Source organism: Salmo salar, chromosome 13 (genome assembly GCF_965601325.2).
Source record: "Salmo salar chromosome 13, fSalSal1, whole genome shotgun sequence".
Taxonomy (NCBI): Eukaryota; Metazoa; Chordata; class Actinopteri; order Salmoniformes; family Salmonidae; genus Salmo; species Salmo salar.
This window is the reverse complement of record NC_138303.1, coordinates 80,303,086-80,321,625: the sequence shown is the minus strand read 5'-3', so window position 1 is coordinate 80,321,625 and position 18,540 is coordinate 80,303,086. Positions and strand designations below refer to the sequence as shown.

General features: G+C 43.7%; 1 protein-coding gene across 1 annotated transcript in view; it reads right to left on the bottom strand.

Annotated features, from left to right (window-relative positions):
* The window catches only part of LOC106567969 (clathrin heavy chain 1), a 68,786-nt gene that overhangs the window by 31,901 nt on the left and 18,345 nt on the right, over positions 1–18,540 (bottom strand). The window contains exons 2-6 of the mRNA XM_014137896.3: positions 14,153–14,360; positions 10,044–10,312; positions 9,710–9,871; positions 9,353–9,466; positions 7,100–7,273 (exon numbers count right to left, since the gene is read on the bottom strand). Coding sequence (XP_013993371.1) covers positions 7,100–7,273; positions 9,353–9,466; positions 9,710–9,871; positions 10,044–10,312; positions 14,153–14,360 — 927 coding nt within the window. The remainder of the gene's footprint in view (positions 1–7,099; positions 7,274–9,352; positions 9,467–9,709; positions 9,872–10,043; positions 10,313–14,152; positions 14,361–18,540) is intronic.

Below are 18,540 nucleotides of genomic sequence, written 5' to 3'. Positions count from 1 at the left end.
TTCTGTGTGGAGATGTGCCCTCTCTCCACGTCTGTGTCTGTCGAATGGCGGGAACCCGGTTATAGAAATTTATCGCCCCAATTCACTCACCTTTCCCAGGATAAATAACTGAGAAACCAGTAAATTATAATATATTATTCATGAAATGGAACTTTAAATGATAGTCGATGTCTAAATCAGGCTTCTCTACGGCTTCTGCATAATTAATCATCAACGCTCTGGGTGGGGACAGACAGCCCATCTCACTATGGAGCGCATTTCAATGCATGTAGACCTATCAACTCATAATGGTAACTTTATTTTCATGTGACAGGTAGGCATGCATTTGCTGCAGCATAGTCTATGCTACAGTAATAAAGACCAAATGCACCTCTAATTCACTACTCTTTTTCTCGCCATCAACTCAATTCAAATTGCATCTAAAATAGATCATCCTGAGATAGATAGAATATCCTAGCCTATCCATTTCAGGTAATAAATTCAATGCAGTATTAGCTAATTAATAATAGGTTATGAATAATTAGCTTCTAACTTACAGCCTTGTCACTTGTGCAATACGTACGAATGGCACGCACCTGTGCTCCGCTGGCCTCTCTCCTTAAAAAAAAAAAACGCCCCGTAGCTCTTCAAGTCCCATGTAGGAAAAGCTAGACTAGAAAAGCTTGCTAGATAGTGTAAGAAATGCTAAAAAAACAAATAAACTATTCGAATAATAATTGCTGAATGTTAAATACAGCAGCCAATAGAACTCACGGATAGTTTGAAAGAGCGACCGCCCGACGGTGGTAGGCTATAGCAGTTATTTATTCAGACCCATAACCATTCAATCTTCATGAAGAGAAGTGAAGGCCTTCTGTATCTAATTATTGTCCTATATTATTCAACCATGTCATTAGAACGATGAAGATATGGACAATGAAACTTAATTAATTTAACTGTTGAAAGCGAGGAAGGAATGAAGCTACAATAGAAAGCGAAGGAAGGCTATAACATTAGGGGAAATAGTATGAAAGATATGTCGTCAGCCAACCAATTGTACAATTAGGCCCCATTATATTTTGAAATTAAAATCTAATTCACTAGCCTAGTGCTTTGCACTAGAATCGCATGTTCTCTCTCTGCTTTATCATGGCGCCGGAGGAAATGGCAGCAGTTTTACAGGCGCCCAACCAATTGTGCTATTATGTGTTTTTTTCACGTTGTGTAACTTATTTTGTACATAATGTTTCTGCCACCGTATCTTACAGCAAAAAAGAGCTTCTGGATATCAGGACAGCGATCACTCACCTCGGATTAGACAAAGATTTTTTCTTCAACAAGCAAGACGCACAGGACATTCTCCAAACACCCGACCGGGCCGACATCCCCGTTATTTGCAAGAGGAAGCGACGCAGGTACAGAGGACAAAGAGACGGATGCCTGGTCAGGACCCGGAAAAGGCGAGTGGGAAAGCTGCCGTTACCGTCAATACTACTCCCCAACGTGCAATCACTGGACAATAAACTAGACGAGGTACAATCACGAATTTATTACCAACGGGACATCAAAAACTGTAATTTGCTATGTTTCACGGAATCGTGGCTGAAAGACGACATGGATATTCAGCTAGCGGGTTATACACTGCATCGGCAAGATGGAACAGCGCACTGCGGTAAGACGAGGGGGTGCGGTCTGTGCATATTTGTAAACAACAGCAGGTGCACGAAATCTAAGGAAGTCTCTAGATTTTGCTTGCCTGAAGTAGAGTATATTGTGATAAATTGCAGGCCACACTACTTGCCTAGAGAGTTCTCAGCTATACTTTTCTTGGCTGTTTATTTACCACCACAAACAGATGCTAGCACTAAGACCGCACTCAGTCAGCTGTACAAGGAAATAAGCGAACAGGAAACCACTCACCCAGAGGCGGCGCTCCTAGTGGCCGGAGACGTTAATGCAGGGAAACTTAAATCAGTTCTACCAAATTTCCATCAACATGTTAAATGTGCAACCAGAGGGAAAAAAAATTCTAGATCACCTGTACTCCACACACAGAGATGCGTACAAAGCTCTCCCTCGCCCTCCATTTGGTAAATCCAACCACAACTCTATCCTCCGGATTCCTGCTTACAAGCAAAAATTAAAGCAGGAAGCACCAGTGACTCGGTCTAAAAAAAAGGTGGTCAGATGAAGTAGATCCTAAACTACAGGACTGTTTTGCTAGCACAAACTGGAATATGTTCTGGGATACTTCCGATGGCATTGAAGAGTACACTACATCAGTCACTGGCTTTATCAATAAGTGCATCGAGGAACTCGTCCCCACAGTGACTGTACGTACATACCCCAACCAAAAGCCATGGATTACAGGCAACATTCGCACTGAGCAGAAGGGTAGAGCTGCCGCTTTTAAGGTACGGAACTCTAACCCGGAAGCTTACAAGAAATCCTGCTATGCCCTGCGACGAACCATCAAACAGGCAAAGCGTCAATACAAGGCTAAGATTGAATCATACTACACCGGCTCCGACGCTCGTCTTCCGTGGCAGGGCTTGCAAACTATTACAAACTACAAAGGGAAGCACAGCCGCGAGCTGCCCAGTGACACGAGCCTACCAGATGAGCTAAATCACTTCTATGCTCGCTTCGAGGCAAGCAACACTGAGGCATGCATGAGAGCATCAGCTGTTCCGGACGACTGTGATCACGCTCTCCGTAGCCAACGTGAGTAAGACCTTTAAACAGGTCAACATACACAAGGCTGCAGGGCCAGACAGATTACCAGGACGTGTGCTCCAGGCATGTGCTGACAAACTGGCAGGTGTCTTCACTGACATTTTCAACATGTCCCTGATTGAGTCTGTAATACCAACATGTTTCAAGCAGACCACCATAGTCCCTGTGCCCAAGAACAAAGGCAACCTGCCTAAATGACTACAGACCCGTAGCACTCACATCCGTAGCCATGAAGTGCTTTGAAAGGTTGGTAATGGCTCACAACACCATTATCCCAGAAACCCTCGACCCACTCCAATTTGCATACGGCCAAAACAGATCCACAGATGATGCCATCTCTATTGCACTCCACACTGCCCTTTCCCACCTGGACAAAAGGAACACTTATGTGAGAATGCTATTCATTGACTACAGCTCAGCATTCAACACCATAGTACCCTCAAAGCTCATCACTAAGCTAAGGATCCTGGGACTAAACACCTCCCTCTGCAACTGGATCCTGGACTTCCTGACGGGCTGCCCCCAGGTGGTGAGGGTAGTAGGTAGCAACACATCTGCCACACTGATCCTCAACACTAGAGCTCCCCAGGGGTGCGTGCTCAGGCCCCTCATGTACTCCCTGTTCACCCACGACTGCATGGCCAGGAACGACTCCAACACCATCATTAAGTTTGCAGACGACACAACAGTGGTAGGCCTGACCATCGCCAATGACGAGACAGTCTATAGGGAGGAGGTCAGAGACCTGGCCAGGTGGTGCCAGAAAAACAACCTATCCCTCAACGTAACCAAGATTAAGGAGATGATTGTAGACTACAGGAAAAGGAGGACCGAGCACGCCCCCATTCTCATCGACGGGGCTGTAGTGGAGCAGGTTGAGCGCTCCAAGTTCCTTGGTGTCCACATCAACAAACTAACATGGTCCAAACACACCAAGACAGTCGTGAAGAGGGCCCTCAGGAAACTAAAAAGATTTGGCATGGGTCCTGAGATCCTCAAAAAGTTCTACAGCTGCAACATCGAGAGCATGCTGACTGGTTGCATCACTGCCTGGTACGGCAATTGCTTGGCCTCTGACCGCAAGGCACTACAGAGGGTAGTGCGTACGGCCCAGTACATCACTGGGGCTAAGCTGCCTGCCATCTAGGACCTCTACACCAGGCGGTGTCAGAAGGCCCTAAAAAATTTCAAAGACCCCAGCCATAGACTGTGCTCTATACTACTGCATGGCAAGCGGTACCAGAGTGCCAAGTCTAGGACAAAAAGGCTTCAACAGTTTTTACCCCCAAGCCATAACTCCCCTGAACAGGTAATCAAATGACTACCCCGGACTATTTGCATTGTGTGCCCCCCCCCCCAACCCCTCTTCTTACACTGCTGCTACTCTCGGTTTATCATATATGCATAGTCACTAACTATACATTCATGTGCATACTACCTCAATTGGGCAGACCAACCAGTGCTCCCGCACATTGGCTAACCGGGCTATCTGCTTTGTCCCACCCACCAACCCCTCTTTTACGCTACCGCTACTCTGTTCATCATATATGCATAGTCACTTTAACCATATCTACAAGTACATACTACCTCAAATCAGCCTGACTAACCGGTGTCTGTATGTAGCCTCGCTACTTTTATAGCCTCACTACTGTATATAGCCCGTCTTTTTACTGTTGTTTTATTTCATTTTTACATTATTTTTTTTTTTTTACATTTTAGTCATTTAGCAGACGCTCTTATCCAGAGCGACTTACAAATTGGTGCATTCACCTATAATATCCAGTGGAACAACCACTTTACAATAGTGCATCTAAATCTTACCTACCTATTGTTCACCTAATACCTTTTTTGCACTATTGGTTAGAGCCTGTGAGTAAGCATTTCACTGTATTTGGCGCACGTGACAAATAAACTTTGATTTGATGTGCGTAATTCCAATCAATATAACACAGTATAATACAATAACACAGTTCACACTCAAAAAGGAGTAGCCTACTGGAACTGGTTTCATGTATTTACCCAAGAGAGCATATAGCTAGCTACATCCATGGGCTTTTGTGTTTTTCTGTCATGAGTAATGTACAGTAGCCTACATCATATTTATTGGATAACCACACAATGCTTTGGGCTTTTTTGGGCTTGGGCTCATTAAATGTATTTCATGTCTGGCTCAGGCTTGAATTTAGGATCAAAGCTCTAATCAAATCCAAACAAAGGCCTATTTATATGCCAGATATATGCTTTTGAACAACACTTCCGGTGTTGACGGGAAATACCAGGTTACCCGGAAAAGTGATTTATTCTCGGGATGGAACATTTGTAAAATACCGGGAAAATATTAAACCCTAGTGTGTGTGTGTGTGTGTGTATGTATGTATGTATAGACGTCAGTAGTAGCTAGAGGCAGAGATGAGCGGAGTCAAGCCTTAGTGGCTACAGAGAGCAGTGACATCATCAACCGTAAACATCTGGTTCAGACCGTTAAAGTCACCACATCTCCCTCTTTCTTTCCCCCTTCTTTTTTTCCTCTCTCCACCTCTTTTCTCCCCCTAATTACTGCAGGGTAGCTCTGTGCTGCAGCTCTTTTTGCAGGGATTCCTCCATCTCAAGGCCAGTCAGTGCCTGTGTAACTGTGTTCCTGGTTGCAGACGCAGCAACTTGGACCCTGGCTCTTCCCCCTGACACACACACACAGGGGGAAGAGGAGAGGCGAGCCCAACCCCACAGCTCTCTGTGTGGGACTCAGTGATGGAGAAGACAACCACTGTAGGGCCTGCTTAGCCAGCAGGCATCCCTACTACCAAGGCATTATATTTTTAAGTTATTTAGTTTAATTATAACTAATGAGCAATCAAACCACACATGACGACAGTGCCCTCGCACTCCAGCAAGCTAAGCTCCATCTTCAGCAGCCAAAGGGAAGCAAATTAATACACCCATCAAACATTCCACTGACAGGAGGTGAGGATTAGGCCTAAATATTTCCACTGCCATTCATTTACCTTAGCCCTAGTCAAGTAGAGGCTGTCCCCCAGCCAACCAGACAGTGGCCTATTATACATCCTGCAGCGTTAACGGGGGCGGGCGGGGCATACATCCTGCAGCGTTAGCGGGGGCGGGCGGGGCATACATCCTGCAGCGTTAGCGGGGGCGGGCATACATCCTGCAGAGTTAGCGGGGGCGGGCGGGGCATACATCCTGCAGAGTTAGCGGGGGCGGGCGGGGCATACATCCTGCAGAGTTAGCGGGGGCGGGCGGGGCATACATCCTGCAGAGTTAGCGGGGGCGGGCGGGGCATACATCCTGCAGAGTTAGCGGGGGCGGGCGGGGCATACATCTACATTCTAAAAAATATCTAATTTTTTTGAAGTGGTGTCGATTTAAATGCATATAGGGGAAAAACTGCACTGTTTCGAAGCCCCAGCCTCACAGTGTCTCTATGCCATTATCATACAAACCACAGCCAGTGTCTCTGCTCACTGCTCTATAGAAGCCCCAGCCAGTGTATCTCTGTGTGCTCTAAGCTCCAGCAATGCAGGTCTGACAGTGTGCGTCTCAGATCAGTTTCCCCTCCTCCACTCAATAATGCATGTGGCCTGGCTGGAACATTATTCATCAGTTAGATGGATGCTGTTATCCTGCTGTAATGCCTTCACAGTGTGTGTGTGTGTGTGTGTGTGTGTGTGTGTGTGTGTGTGTGTTGGAGGCGGGGTGGATCTCTCTGGATCACCTGTGAAACTCTACACCTTTGATTATTTATAACGAACGGACACCTCCTCGCTTAGATGGAGTACTCTGACAACAGCGACGACAGGCCATTCGCTTAACTCCAGTTCTTGTTATCATCTATCCACCTCCCTGTGCTGCTTACCATTGAAAACATGGTTAGATATGAAAGAGAGTGGGATTATTAATGATTGTCTTATTGGGTCTTAGATGTGGTGGTGGGGGGTATTATATAGGGTAATGCTGTATGTATTCTAGACCCAGCCTTCTCCTCCTCTGGTGTCCCGAGAGAGGCTGTATAATGTACGGAATGCAGAGCAGTATTGAACCAGCGGTGGTATAGTAATGAGGAGGAACATGAGGCTGGTTTACAGTGGAGCACATCAAGTTACAACGCTAGGATTACAACTAGATTCATCTAGCTGAATGGATTATAATGTAGTGTGCACTACAAATTGTTACATACAAAAGAGGGGGTGTAAAATAGTCAACACATTTGTGGTGATGCGAGTTCTCCTTACACTGGAAAATGCTGCGAGTGTCAGAATAAAAAAAAATATAAAAAAAAGCCATATCTGTTATTTCTGTCTTTCCAAGAATGTGGTGATAGAAGATGGTAAAGAGGAGGGTGGGAGAGGTAGCGAGGTGGTATCTGTACCTGTCCTTTCCGGTTGACCCCGATGATCCCAGCGGTGGCTTCGTGTGGGGCCGTGACAAAGATCGTCTCCCCGCTGATCCTGTTCATGTAGATGCAGGTGCCAGTCTCCAGGTCGTACAGGTGGATGTAACCATATTTGGTGATGAGGAACACCACGTCCTGCTTGGAGCTTATCTGAGAGGAAAAAGTCAGATCTTTTTTTATTATAGAGAATCAAAATGTGTAAAGTGTAACATATGTAAAAGCAGAGTATTCTCTAAAGTTGTACAAAAAAATCCCTTCAAGGGCAGTACAGGTGTCTTTCGTTCATTAATTTATTACATTTAATTAATTAATTAATGAATATGAAAGTATTAGAGCTCTACTCTACCTGTGCTAATCATCCCTGTGCTAATCTTTAGCCCCTCCCCTACTACAGTGCCTTCAGAAAGTATTCACACCCTTCGACTTTTCCTACTTTGTTGTGTTAAAGCCTGAATTTATAAAACTGATTAAATTCAGGTTTATTTGTCACTGGCCTAAACACAATACCCAATAATGTGGAATTATGTTTTGACATTTTTACAAATGAATTAACAATGAACAGCTGAAATGTCTTGTATTCAACATCCTTGTTATAGCAAGTCTAAATAAGTTCAGGAGTAAAAATGTGCTTAACAAGTCACATAAGTTGCATTGGCTCTGTATGCAATAATAGTGTCGAACATGATTTTTGCATGACTACCTCATCTCTGTTCCCGACACATACAGATACTTGTAAGGTCACGCAGTTGAGCAGTAAATTTCAAACACAGATCCAACCACAAAGACCAGAAAGGTTTTCCAATGCCTCGCAAAGGGTACATTTAAAAAAAATATATATATATATATCCCTTTAAGCATGGTTTAGTTGTTCATCACACTTTGGATGGTCTATCAATATACCCAGTCACTACAAAGTTACAGGCGTCCTTCCTAACTCAGTTGCCAGAGAGGAAGGAAACCCCTCAGAGATATCACCATGAGACCAAAGATGACTTTCAAACAGAGTTTAATGGCTGTGATGAGAAAACTGAGGCTGGATTAACAACATTGTACTTATGCCACAATACTAACATAATTGACAGAGTGGGGGGGGGGAAAGGAAGCCTGTACAGAATAAAAATATTCCAAAACAGGCATTCTGTTTGCAACAAGGCACTAAAGTAATCCAGCTAAAAATGTGGCAAAGCAATAAACTTTTTGTCCTGAATACAAAGTGTTATGTTTGGGGCAAATCCAATACAACAGAGTACCACTCTCCATATTTTCAAGTATAGTGGTGACTGCATCATATTACGGGTATGCTTGTATTCGTTATGGACTGGTGAGTTTCACGATAAAAAATGGAATGGAGCTAGGCACAGGCAAAATCCTAGAGGGAAACCTGGTTCAGACTGTTTTCCAACAGACACTGGGAGATGAATTCACCTTTCAGTAGGATAATAACCTAAAACGCATGCCATATTTTGCTTACCAAGAAGACAGTGAATGTTCCTGAGTGGCCGAGTGACGGTTTTGGCTTAAATTTGCTTGAAAATCTATGGCAAGTTCTGAAATTGGTTCTCTAGCAATGATCAACAAACAATGACAGAGCTTGAAGAATTTTGAAAATAATAAATTGTTAAATAATGTACAATCTAAGTGTGGAAAGCTCTTTGAGACTTACCCATTAAGACTCACAGCTGTAATCCCTGCCAAAAGTGATTCTAACATGTATTGAATACTTAAGCAAATTCCATTTCTGTATTGCAATAAATTAACTAAAAACATTTATTTCACTTTGTCATTATGGAGTATTGTGTGTAGATGGGTGAGAAACAAATAAAAGCAATACATTTTGAATTCAGGCTGTAACAACAAACTGTGGACTAAGTCCAGGGGTGTGAATACTTTCTCTGAAGGCACGGTATGTGCTGTGCTACAATGTCAGGGTGTCCTTGATCGACAGCGCCTATCAGTGTTAAGTACAGTCCACAGCTACCTACTAGGCTTTCCTTGGCTAACACTAATACCCTTCTCACATTACTTTGCCGACACGAACCATACTACTATTCTTTTCACATTAGCCTTTCCAGCATGCAATTATGATGGATCCATAACCACGCCAGTGCAGTACAGCTTGTCTTAGAGTGATAACATTTACATTTAAGGGGGGGGGGGGGGTTAGAAGGATTACTTTATCCTATCCTAGGTATTCCTTAAAGAGGTGGGGTTTCAGGTGCTATTATCTACCTGCATGGCCACAGGGAAGTCATTCTGAGCCTCTGGAGGGAAGAACACATCCACTGCTTTCTTTGGAAAAGGCTGGTTCCCTGTGGGTGGGGTGCCCACCTCAATGATGTGCAACTACAATAGAGAGGAACCATTAGAGAACAATGTAATTTACAGTCATCTACAATGACGTGCTTAGCCAGCGGGCAAAACTGGCTGCAATGACATGAATTCAACCTGTTAGTTGTAATCTGGTTATAATTATGTCATTTCAACCAGCTTTGCCAGCTGAGTATTGTCAAAAGAAAATGAAAAACATCTCCACCAACCAACCCCAACATCGCCCCCTAACCTCAGTGCCCAGGTCCTTTGGCCTACCTTTCCTCCGGCCTGTCCTCTCACAGCAAAGCAGAACAGTGTGGACTCCTCTGTGTTGCCCTCCATTTTGAACTGGGCAAAGCCGGCGGCGTGGCCCTCAATGGGCTGTGACACCTTCCTGTCCACAGAGTACAACTGCATGGCGCCCACCACACGGTTTTGCTGCAACAGAAAACACGTGCTCTTTATGTTCATTACAGGGTAATGGCATTCTCTGCTACAGCGATAAGCTGAGTTTGATAGTGCATAGCTAGGTATGTGTGTGTGTGTGTGACTAGATATATTCACTGTCATTGAGTTAATGTGTGTTTGTGTGCGTGTCTAAGACAGTGACCTGTGCGGAGATGCCGATGAGCAGCAGCCACTTCTGCTTGGCGTCAGTGCGGTAGTTGATGATTTGACAGCCCGCCAGGCTGGAGTGCCGGTCAAAGACTTTGATTGGCTGGGAGTCCCCCTCCATGCTCCAATGGTAGACGGCATTGTCGGTCACAAGTGCCACTGTGTTGAGGGAGATCCACTTCCAGAAGGTGACGTCGTCCGTCATGGTGTGGGCCTTCATCTTGCTCTTCATCTCAATGTTAAAGATCTGAAGGGTTTTGGCGGCTGAGAGGGGCAGAGGAAGCAGAGAGAGGCATCGCATGGGAGAACACCACATTATGGCTACTCTGAGAGTCAGCATACACACACACACACACACACCCACAGGTCAGAGTGCCACAAACACACACGTCGGACTGAGGGAAAGGTAAAATAAACACCAAATTCCACTTGAGTAATGAGAGTCAAGCTCGAAATGATGGTAGTTATGGCCCAAAGAGAGCATCAGGCAAGAAGGACATAGCAGTCAGAGATTAAGCAAAGAAATGAAAAACAGACCACTAAAATGTTACTTATCAGCATCCAGGTCAATAATAAGATAAAACAGGAGGAGGACTAATAATACTTAGACAGTATTAGAGGGAAAGGAAAGGTATGTTGACAGTGTGGTTGGGGACTTACTGTAAAAGGACACCCTTATCAAAATCAATGAAAAGAGGTTTTCAATATTGATTAAGCCTGTACCATTGTACGTTATTAGATGTTATTTTACATTGTTTATATACACTGAGTATACAAAACATTAAGAACACCTGCTCTTTCCATGATATAGACTGAATCCAGATGAAAGCTATGATCCCTTATTGATGTCACCTGTTAAATCCACTTCAATCAGTGTAGATGAAGGGGAGGAGGCAGGTTAAAGAAGGATTTTTAAGCCTAGAGTCAATAGAGACATGGATTGTGGATGTGTGCTATCCAGAGGGTGAATGGGCAAGACAAAATATTTAAGTGCCTTGGAACGGGGTATGGTACTAGGTGACGGGGCAACGGTTTGTGTCAAGAACTGCAACGCTGCTGGGTTTCCTGTGTGTATCAAGGACATCCAGCCAACTTGACACAACTGTGCGGAGCATTGGAGTCAACATGTGCCAGCATCCCTGTGGAATGCTTTCGACACCTTGTAGAGTCCACGCCCCGACGAATTGAGGCCGTTCTAAGGGCAAATAGTGCAGGGGGGGGTCAACTCAATATTAGGAAGGTGTCCCTAATGTTTGGTATACTCAGTGTATCAATGATGGAAAGGTTAGAAAAGGTTACTCACCTGTGTTTTGATTAGTTTTGGGTGAAGTAAGTTAAAGCTTTATTAAGAAGCATTAATTATTGTATTCCCTGTTCATTTTATTGAAAGCAAATTGTAAATCACATAAAGCAATTCACTTCCAAAAGCTGCAAAATAATGATTTGCTGTGTTATCAGTTCTTGATACCAAAGCCATGGCTTCATAATCATAAACATCACAGACTATAGCTTGCAGTGCACCAATTACAGCATCGGCAGCCCCATTTAAAAGTGTGAACAAAATTAACAAAGTGAGTTTTGATTAGACCAGATTAAGCAATTGGAGGTGCACGTTGTGTATTGTGCTTCTCCCATCCCCCAGGGTCACTAAACCATCACATGATAGATTTAGCACGGCGGTAAAGAGGGAGGGCAGATTAGGGAAGAAGAGAAGGTAGATAGCTATGCTACTATGCCAGAAGACCACGGCCCTGCGTTTCCCACTACATAGTAATACAACCTGTAATTCCGTCCTACAGTACAACACAAATGATTGGGAATGAGATGCCAAATAATGGCAAAAGTCATGCCTGCTAATCCAGTATAATCTCACAACTGCTTTCTGCTTCAAATGAGAGTACCATTTATTGGCAGTTTATAGCATATGCATGTTTTTACCATCTTAGGCGCTGGAAGCCCCTTTTCTCATATTTGCCACTCAACTTGTGTTCTTTGGTCATGCTTGTGAATGAAGAGCGGGCTCCAAAACTAAATACTATGGTAATTGTTGACTATCGCTACTCCTGAAATCAGTATATAGCCCTATTGGCTGTAGCCACAGACTAATAATGAGTCCCTCCTCCAAACATTGTGTATTCACACAACCATCCTACCCTCACCGGTAGAAAGTATTTAAAAAAACTACAAGTGGACGACTGGCCCTTCGGTACTGTGCTATTTCAGAAATATTAGTCATTCACTCACTAGCTAGAAAATTTGCCTTTCAGATAATATTACTGGTTGCTGAAACCAGGCAGTCAGGGAAAACGCAGGGTCACGATACAAAGAAGGAGAGACGGGAAGCTAGGAGGACAGGACACACCGAGCCCTACAGTCACATAGATGGGGTCTGTGTCGGTCTGTATGGAATCCCAGGAAATATTTCCAATCTAGGTTTGTTTAAGTGGTTTGGGCCTGTGTAAATGACATTAGGATTGGCAGTGGGGATGGGGGTGGAGGGGCAGTGTTGGACCCACAGGGAGGAGCATGGCTCTTATTAAATCTACTGGTTTAAACCAATCAAAGACTATTTTCCTTTAACGACCATTCAGTTGGTGGCTAATCTGATTTTCAGCCCTCTAGGCCATAGTAACTCGTCAAAGGGCCCTATTCATCATCTCCATACTCCTTCTGGCCTGAAATGTACACTTGCTATATCCACTTGCTATATCCACTCCATCATCTGATAGGATAGAATACCAGAGGAAGGCTCACTGGACATGCTACATCATCTGATCTGAGCAGAGCTACCATCAGAATACAAAACACTGATTCAAATCACTATCGTCCCCCAGGCCCCGTTCACTGCCTCTAACAGAGGGAGGAGCAAGGATCTACAGTGATCGTTAGCTAGCTATGAGGGAATTCTAAATCTGTCAATAAAATAAACAGATTACATCATGTGTAACCTAGCTCATGTCTACTTACTGCTTTACCCACAACTTATGTGGTCTCGTTTCAGGATAATACCTAACCTAAACTCTTACACAGCTCTTATGACAAAGGTAGTGAACCCCATTGAAAGCCAAGGGTTTGGGCAACGTTACATTCAAACACAGGAACTAAGGAGAGAATCGAAATGGCAAGCAACAAATTTGTGTCACCCCACAATATTTCCACCCCAAACAGATACTAAAATCACTGGTACGTTTAAGAAACAATATTGATGTAATGCCAACATTCAAGCTAGAAGGTTGTGAAAGATAAATCCTGTTTAGATTGGCCTAATAGTTAGATAATAGCTTAAACATAGGTGCATGAAATATAGCATGTATGAAAAAATGTGTATGGATTTTGGTCATGTAAAAATCCTGATTCCATAATAAAAGTCCTGCCACTGTATTTTGACAATTATGCCCATCTGTGTGCATAGACAGGGTTTGGAATAGAGTACAAGGGGACTGGAACAGTGGGAGTCAGTCTCACGCTGGATGATAACATGGTGATGATATGAAAGGAGAGACTAGAGTGAGTGAGTGCAAGTGTTTCTAGTGACCCTAGTGTGGACTTGAACTAAGTCTTAAGGATGTCTTTTGAATGCTGATTTAAAAACAGGATTTAAAACTTCCACAACTCTGTTGTACTGAAATGTTAACTCACCGTCTGCATACACATAAGAAAGCAGTAAAACAAAACAAAAAGAACAGAGAAACAAAAACATAACAAACAAAGCAATTATGGCTGCTGAACAAGACTTACACTACTGTTGGGTCATAGGTCAGTAAGACTAATGTCTGGGCCAATCAAATATACTTTACAAAACTAAATAGAAATAGCTGGATGTATGTGGACATAAACAGATGTTTGCTTCAACACTGAATGGACATTGGATGTTGACAGAAATCTGCTGGCTACATAACAAACATGTCAAAAGTGAATCATGAAGGCAGGTCCATTAAGGGTTAAATGCAGCTGTACTGCATCAATAAAAACATCAACACAAGCGTACAAAATGGTAGGGCTGTTGTACATCGGATAACTTGACAAATCCTATTGTTTCCCAGGGATTTTATCCTGGTTAAATCAAGGCTTAATGAAATTCAGACTGTCAGTTGACTGGCTTACCTTTAAGTGCGATGACTTTGGAAGCGGGGTTCATGATGGCGCTGTCTGCAGAGATAGGCCTGCGGATGGGCGTGTTGGGGTCGGCCATGTCTATGATCACCACCTGCGCTTGCTCGCCCACCTTCTCTCGGATACAGATGAACTTATCAGACTCCATCGTCAGGGTGCTGAACCCGATGTTGGCCGGGTTGATCCCTAAGTTTTGGAGCTGAGGGGGGAGGAGGGGGAGACAACATTAGGAGCTATTCAGCTATCAATTACCTGAGTAGTAGGAAGAAGGAAAACAAATCTACCAGCTGGAATGACAGGGATACCTTCTGTGTGTGTACACTGTGCATTCAGAAAGTATTCAGACCCCTTCACTTTTCCCACATTACAGCCTTATTTTAAAATTGATTACATAAATACAAAAATCCTCATTAATCTACACACAAAACACCATAATGACAAAGCGAAAACAGGTTTAGAAGTTTTGGCAAATATATTAAAAATAAACAGAAATACCTTGTTTACATAAGTATTCAGAACCTTTGCTCTGAGTGTCGAAATTGAGCTCATGATTTGAAAAAAGGCACACACCTATCTATATAGAAACGGTCCCACATTTGACAGTGCATATCAATTGAAAAACCAAGCCATGAGGTTGAAGGAATTGTCCGTAGAGCTCCGAGACAGGATTGGTCATTATAGGGTATTGTGCATAGATATAGTCAAATGTATTAATCTAGGGCTGTAAAGTAATGCAATGTAGAAAAAGTCAAGGTGTCAGTACTTTCTGAACATACTGTATAATAAGCCAATCAATAGCAAGACAGCCTCTCTCACACAGGCCCACTGCTTTTCTACAAACATCAACATTTTCATCGGACTCCACTGTCAATTGGTGCCAGACTGACTGGCTATGAAGTGGGAAGAGAACATGGGGAAGGGGTATATTCAGAAATACTCTGAAGACATTCATCAAAGGGTCTTCACTCTTCCACATGTTGCAACTTAGTTCACTTGATGGTAATAAGCTTGACAACAGTATCTACAGGTTGTGTAGTTATCTGCAGTAGCAGCACATGGGATGAATGAATGGCCTTGGTGGCTAAACAAGTGTTATGCCAGGGATTTAACATCAGGTCAGCAGCACACAGTACTTAAAAGGGGTGTGGTGGTGGTGCTGTTGTGACTGGTGATGTCATTGAGCCTGACACTGAGCAGCACCCCAACAGAGAGACGATCAGAACAGACCAGAGCTGCATGGTCTCTTGGACTGGGGTGGGGGGGATCCTTGGCAAACGTTTCATTTGGCAGCATTTCACCACTAAGTAGCTCTGTTGCAAAACATCTGGGCCCTTATTCAATGTGGTTTCCAAAGTCCGGTTCACAATCTCATACTACATTTGGCTCAGCTCATAGTAATGAGCTGACATCACCAAATAGAACTCCAACGTGTAATCATGTGCTGTACATTTTAGGTGTGCCAGCCAAACATGTATGTCTGATGACAGGGCATTGTGATGACAACACACCCCATTCCTGGGGCTCTTTGAAAAGCTGGTCCAGAAAGCTCCTGCAGAGGAACATAGGTGCTCCCAGGGCAGGTATAGCTTGAGATGAGTAATAAATCCTGCTCTGATCTGTTGTTGAACTCACTACTGACAACATGGCATACAGAGACTGTCAGCCTGGACGAGGAGGAAAACAAGGAGTGAAACCGTGTTCCAATAACAAAGACCTGCGGGACGCCAGATCAACAACATTACACCAGCTGCCTCGCAGGCACCACTCTACTGTCACCCTGTCTGTCTGCCAGGCATAACACCTACACAACATACTCACACTGACTCATAGAAACCCTGACACAGCAACAACCGGCCATCTGCAGGGTAGCAGCGGGTGATGTGGCATACTGTGCCCATGGACCTATCTAGCATTGATCTATCACTATTCACTGTCACATTTGGTGACCCTTTATTTCTGAGGACAGGTTGAGCATGTCTTTCTCACCTTGTTTTACTTTCTCACGTTATACTACTTGTGTAGTAATGTTGGAAGTGTACATGTGTATATTGAACTGGGGCTGCAAGGCATGTGTCAGTTTGTGATTCTGACAGTGTAGTAGTAGTCTACAACCTGCAGGTATATGTCTAGGTTAAGGTTAATTGAGTCTGAGGGCCACGGAGCTCCTTCACCCTCCAGGGATATTACATGGAGGATTCTCCCTCAGAACCCATATATCTATCCATCCATCCATCCATCCATCTATCCATCTAGCCAAAACCAACTTTGCTTTGAGATCCTGAGTGGCGCAGTGGTCTAAGGCACTGCATCACAGTGCTAGAGGCTTCACTACAAACCCAGGTTCGATCCTGGGCTGTATCACAACCGGCTGTGATCCAGAGTATCGTCCAATTGGCCCAGCGTCGTCCGGGTTAGTGGAGGGTTTGGCCGGTATTGTAAATAAGAATGTTCTAAACTGACTTGCCTAGTTAAATAAAAGGTTATAGAAATAAAACATAAGACACTGAGGGGAGTGGAATTTAAACTGAAGGAGAAAAACAGGGAGCTCTCCAAGACGCACAGAAACACACAGGGCTGGAGGTGCCACCTCAGTGCCTGCAGCGGGTATGGTAACTGACAGGAATAGACTGACAGAGAGAGGGGCAGGGGGAGGTGTTATGTAATTGTTACGCCAAGCAGTACACGTCTCTGATTCAGAACTGTTCTGTACACAGCTGTTTGGCACAACCCCCAATGGCTCACCACAACTATTCAAAGACATTTCACATAATATCAGATGACAGCGTCATTCTTTTCTTAAAATAAATCTTTATTACGCAACAAATACCAAACAACGTACAATTTGGGAATGTAATCAAATGACTTCATGCCTCCCCACAAAGCAAATGGGAGACCAGTAATTCCAGGTATTTTACCACTGGAATCCCCCTAGCTAATGCTCTGCAGGGTACACAAAGCACAAACATGGAGACCAAGCCTACTCAAATCAAAACCAGTAGCCAGGTTTAATGGTAAAAATACATTCTATTTTTGGATTAAAAAAAAAAAAAATCTTGTTGATTGGATTAATGTTGCCTACTGAACAAAACAACGTAGCCTCGGCCTGACAATCTGAAACAAGCCCTCTTGCTGCACACTGGTAAAATGTTAATTTGTTGTTGAAATATCCAGGTAACACAGATACCGGTTTTGACTGAATCAGGCCTGAGGGCATAGCAAGGAAGAGAAAGCACATGGGTCAATACAGCACCCCGGCCTAGACCACTGCTAATCAGCTAACATAAACCACATTTCCAGGAAGGGCGCAACAAATCCAGGACCTGAACCTTTATCAATGGTAAGTCACCCTCCACAACCACACCAGGCAGCGCATTCTTTCACTCATGTGTAGCCTCAGTTCTTCCTTTCCAATTACCCATCTACCCTACACACAAAAATAGATTTGACTTAATGGACAAAGTCCCTTGATGAAGACAAAAGTCATGGAAGTAGACCCAAAAGTTGTGTAAAAGCAGAGGGGAAGACAGAGGCCCAACTTGGCGGAAAATCTCCCACCAGCATGTGGCGTTTTTTCATTGTTTCGCCCACCAAGCAAGGAGTATTTGAATGGAGGTTAATGAGAGTGTCGAATTTGATCAACAACAAAAATATGTATGGCTTATTTGCTATGTGTGGCTTATTTGATCTAATAGACGTTTTGTAGTGCTTATGTTGTTTCGAGTCTACTGATATAAGTAGGACGTGAGATCCTGGCAACTTCAATAAAAAGCTATATTGGAGTCGTCTCGATGGCTCTGCATATTCATGACATGCTATGCTACTAGCCTCATCTCTCTCCAATGAACACAGGCGGTTGACGTCAACAACCCTCATCGAATATTCACAAAAGGATTACAATAATGAGATGTATCCACCAATCCAAAGAAAAGGATAGGCGGGAGCTAGATAGCCAGCCTCGCCGCTTTGTGGACAACGACTCCCATTGTTAGGGCGGAGAGACATGCATCTTGTCAGTATAGCCATAACCTTTGGTAAAAGTAATTTAAGAGCCTGTTATGGGAATGACATGTTAAAGAGAATAGTCAGGGTGAAGAGGGAACTCTCCTTTATCATTATAACAGAAGGGACAAAAAAGGAAATAGCTACCCATCTAATTGTATGGTAGAAATTCTATTATAGAAAGTTGCACATCAGTTCCTGTACATTCCAGTTTAGAGTTCCATTTACTATGGCATCACTGCATCTTGGGTCTAATCTCACATTGTCTGGAGGGAAGCCTTGACCTCGGTGCTATTTGTCGGTGGTAGGGAACACGGCGTAGGAAGTGCTTAAGCAGTAACGACCACTAAGTGAATTGAACAGACAAAGGAGACCTGCAG